The sequence below is a fragment of the Odocoileus virginianus genome, chromosome 15 (genome assembly GCF_023699985.2).
Source record: "Odocoileus virginianus isolate 20LAN1187 ecotype Illinois chromosome 15, Ovbor_1.2, whole genome shotgun sequence".
Taxonomy (NCBI): Eukaryota; Metazoa; Chordata; class Mammalia; order Artiodactyla; family Cervidae; genus Odocoileus; species Odocoileus virginianus.
In genome coordinates this window covers 19,845,073-19,848,149 of record NC_069688.1, presented here as the reverse complement: position 1 = coordinate 19,848,149, position 3,077 = coordinate 19,845,073, and the positions used below count along the sequence as shown (strand labels likewise).

The window sequence follows — 3,077 nt, the reverse complement described above, 5'->3', positions numbered from 1 at the left end:
CCACTGAAATGATAGGTGCTAAGTTTCACTAACAGTTGAGGTCACAATGCATTTTATTTTGATCAGTTCCTATGACTCTTTCCCAATTATTTTTAACCCAGCAACACTGCTTTCCAAGGTGTAGACCTGTGATGACTGGCAATTTCAGTATTGAGAGGGAGGTTTTAATGACTCAAGGTGAAATGCAGAAAAGAAAAAAATATATATCCAAAAGCCTCTTTATGTAGGTCTCAAGATTCAACTCGAAAACCAAAGTTACCTTGGATATTCTCCTGAGTTCGAAAGTGATATACTAAAACTTAAAATATTTGGAGAATTATGATTAATAATTACTATGTAGAGACTAGGGTCACCTGAAATGCATAAGTTAGGCTCATTCTGTGAGTTTCCCTTCCCCTAGCAAAACCAAGTAGGGATGCCCAAATGTTTATTTGAGGGCTTCCCCTTCAAGTCATTCAGGTCTACTATTACAAGAGAATGCGAAATTCACTGTGACTATATGTTTAGTGTTATCGTTAAAGCATTTCTAATTCTATTAAATACTTAACAGGGATCTCAAAACCTGGCTTTTGTGACAGAGGCGCTAGCGGAGTGAGAAAAGTGGAATTCCAGATTTTATTTTATTTTTAAAGATTGAAAAAAAAAACAACACACCCGGGATAAAAATTTCGTTGATCAATAAAGCTTTGAGAAATGGAGCAAGTTGTTCCCGGACCCACTGGTGAACTTGAACTTGTGAACTGGTGAACTTGAACTTGAAAATGGGGTTTTTGACAAGGGCGACTGTGGGAAACAAGGGTCTGAAACCATCTTCAGACACCACCTCCCCCCCGTTTTACTCCCCACCCCCCCCCCAAGTGTTCAAGTGGCAGACAAAATAAATTACCATAAATTATACGCCAAGGCAACTTAAAAACACAATGCGACGCGAGGCTGAGTGTCCCTCGATCCTTGGGGAGGTGTGTAACACTGTGCGCGCTTCTGGCCGCAGGCCCTGCGGTCGGGGACGGCTCACACGTCGGGGTAGTTGCAGTAATACACCGCGGAGCTGGCGTCGGACACCACCGAGGACAGGGCCCCGTGGCCGTCGGGCAGGGTCACGCCGGCGTCGTGTCCTGGGTAGGGGAGCCCCATCTCCGGCTTGCACACGAAGTGCAGGTACTGTTCGAACTCCGTGCGCTCCACCTCCCCGAGTAGCTCGGCCGGGGCCCCCGGGTCTGCACTGTCCCGGCAGTGCAGCGCCTCTGGCGGGGGCGACGGCTGCCCCGGACCCGGCGGGTGCGGCTGCGGCGGCATCTGGAAGCCGCGTCCCCCGCCCCCCGCCGCCGCCGGGGAGCCCACGGGGCCGTAGTACATGTGCAGGGCGCTGGGGGGCGCGAGGAGGCCTGGCATCGCGGGGCCCGCAGGCTCCTGGCCCAGTCGCGGGTGCAGGGGTCCAGCTCCGGGCGGCTCCGGGGGCCCAGCGTAGTCCGCGGCCGGGGCGTAGCTGTAGGGCCCAGGGGCCGGACAGTCCGCGGGCAGCGGCGCGGCGAAGAAGGCCGGATCGGGTTCCACGCCGTCCAGCGGGGACGTGTCGGGCGTGGGCAGAGGGTAGCCGTCGAGCTGGGGCGCGCCCAGGCCCGGGCAGTCGCGGTAGTGGCCGCCCAGGTGCGGGGGCAGCAGCGGCGGGCCCGCGGGGAAGCCCTGCTCCGGGAAGGGTAGGCCCAGGCCGTCCATGGCCACGCGGCCGCCCTCGGGGCCCAGCGCGGCCGCCGGCGGCTCGGCCAAGCCGTGCAGGAAGCCGCCCTCCACCCGCTTCAGCCGCTTCACCTGCTTGCGCCGCCGCGGCCGGTACTTGTAGTTGGGATGGTCCTGCATGTGCTGGACGCGCAGCCGCTCGGCCTCCTCCACGAACGGCCGCTTCTCCGCCAGCGTCAGCGCCTTCCACGACTTGCCTGCGGGGCGCGGGGTGGACAGGGCCGCAGGTTTAGCGTCTGCGCCCCGGCTCCCAGGTCCAACCTGGCCCTACCGTCCCCCTGAGACCTCCGCTGGTGCCACTCCCGGGGCGGAGGAAGGGATTAAGGGAAAGACTGAAGGTTGGGGCTGTGGAGGCCGAGGGCAGGCCGGGCACTCGGGGAAGACGCGAGATCTCGGGCCCTCCAAGACCTTCCCCACCCCCCCAATCCCCCGCCGCCTTTCCGTCGCCCTTGGAAGCGGCTTCCCGCTCATCACCCGCGCCCATTCGAGGAACTGGCCAGGAGTCGGGGGAGCGGGCGACCCACCCAGCCCCGCGCCAGGGTGCCCTGGCCGCCGTTCAGATGCGCGGGGAGACGCCTCCCCGGAGCCCCGGCCGACGGGGAATACGGGGGCCAAGGCCCAAAGCCGTTTGGAGACTAGGAGAGCGGGCAGCGGGAAGGAACCGGGGCCCCAGGGAAGGACGCGGGGGCCGCACACCCCCAGCCTCGGGCGCAAGGCCCGCGCCCTCTGAGCCTCAAGGTTCGCCGGGCCTGGGCCCCGGCGCGGACTCACCCAGCATCTTGCTCAACTCGGCGTTGTGCAGGTCTGGGTTCTGCTGCGCCAGGCGCTTGCGCTCGTCCTTCGCCCACACCATGAAGGCGTTCATCGGCCTCCGGATGCGAGACTCGCCCTTCGCTCGGCCCGCCGGCCCGGCCGGCGCCCCGCCGCTCGCCGCCGCCTCGCCCTTCATCTTCATGTCCCCGAGGGGACTCAGCGACTCGGCCCAGGGACAGGGGCCCAGGCCGGCCATCACGGCGGGCAGCGCGCTCCGGGGCTGGCTCTGCTCGTCACTGGCGTACCCCGCATCCGGGCTGCTCATGGCGCTCCAGCCCGGCCCCGCGCCCCGCAACCCTCCGCCGGACACGCCGCCTCCCCCTGCCGGGGGGAGGGGGTGGGGAGCGAGAGAGGAGATGCCCCGCGGGCCGCTCGCGTCCCCCGGACGGACCCCGCCGCCCGCGTCCCTGGCAGATCGATCGCAGTCACTGGAGTAGCCCTCGCCCCCGCCAGCCCAGTGCCACTACAGGCGCCCCCCGGCCGCCGGGCCTTTTCTGCACAGACCCGGCCAATGGAGCGGCAGGGGC

The 3,077-nt window shown here is 63.6% G+C and overlaps 1 protein-coding gene across 1 annotated transcript; it reads right to left on the bottom strand.

Moving 5' to 3' along the window:
- Positions 1-914: 914 nt before the first annotated feature.
- SOX17 (SRY-box transcription factor 17) lies at positions 915-2,826 on the bottom strand. The gene is made up of 2 exons (XM_020903030.2): positions 2,509-2,826; positions 915-1,934 (listed from the first exon to the last, which is right to left on the bottom strand). The coding sequence occupies exons 1-2, from the start codon at positions 2,813-2,815 to the stop codon at positions 1,012-1,014; spliced, it is 1,230 nt and encodes a 409-aa protein (XP_020758689.1). The 5' UTR covers positions 2,816-2,826; the 3' UTR covers positions 915-1,011.
- Positions 2,827-3,077: the final 251 nt, after the last annotated feature.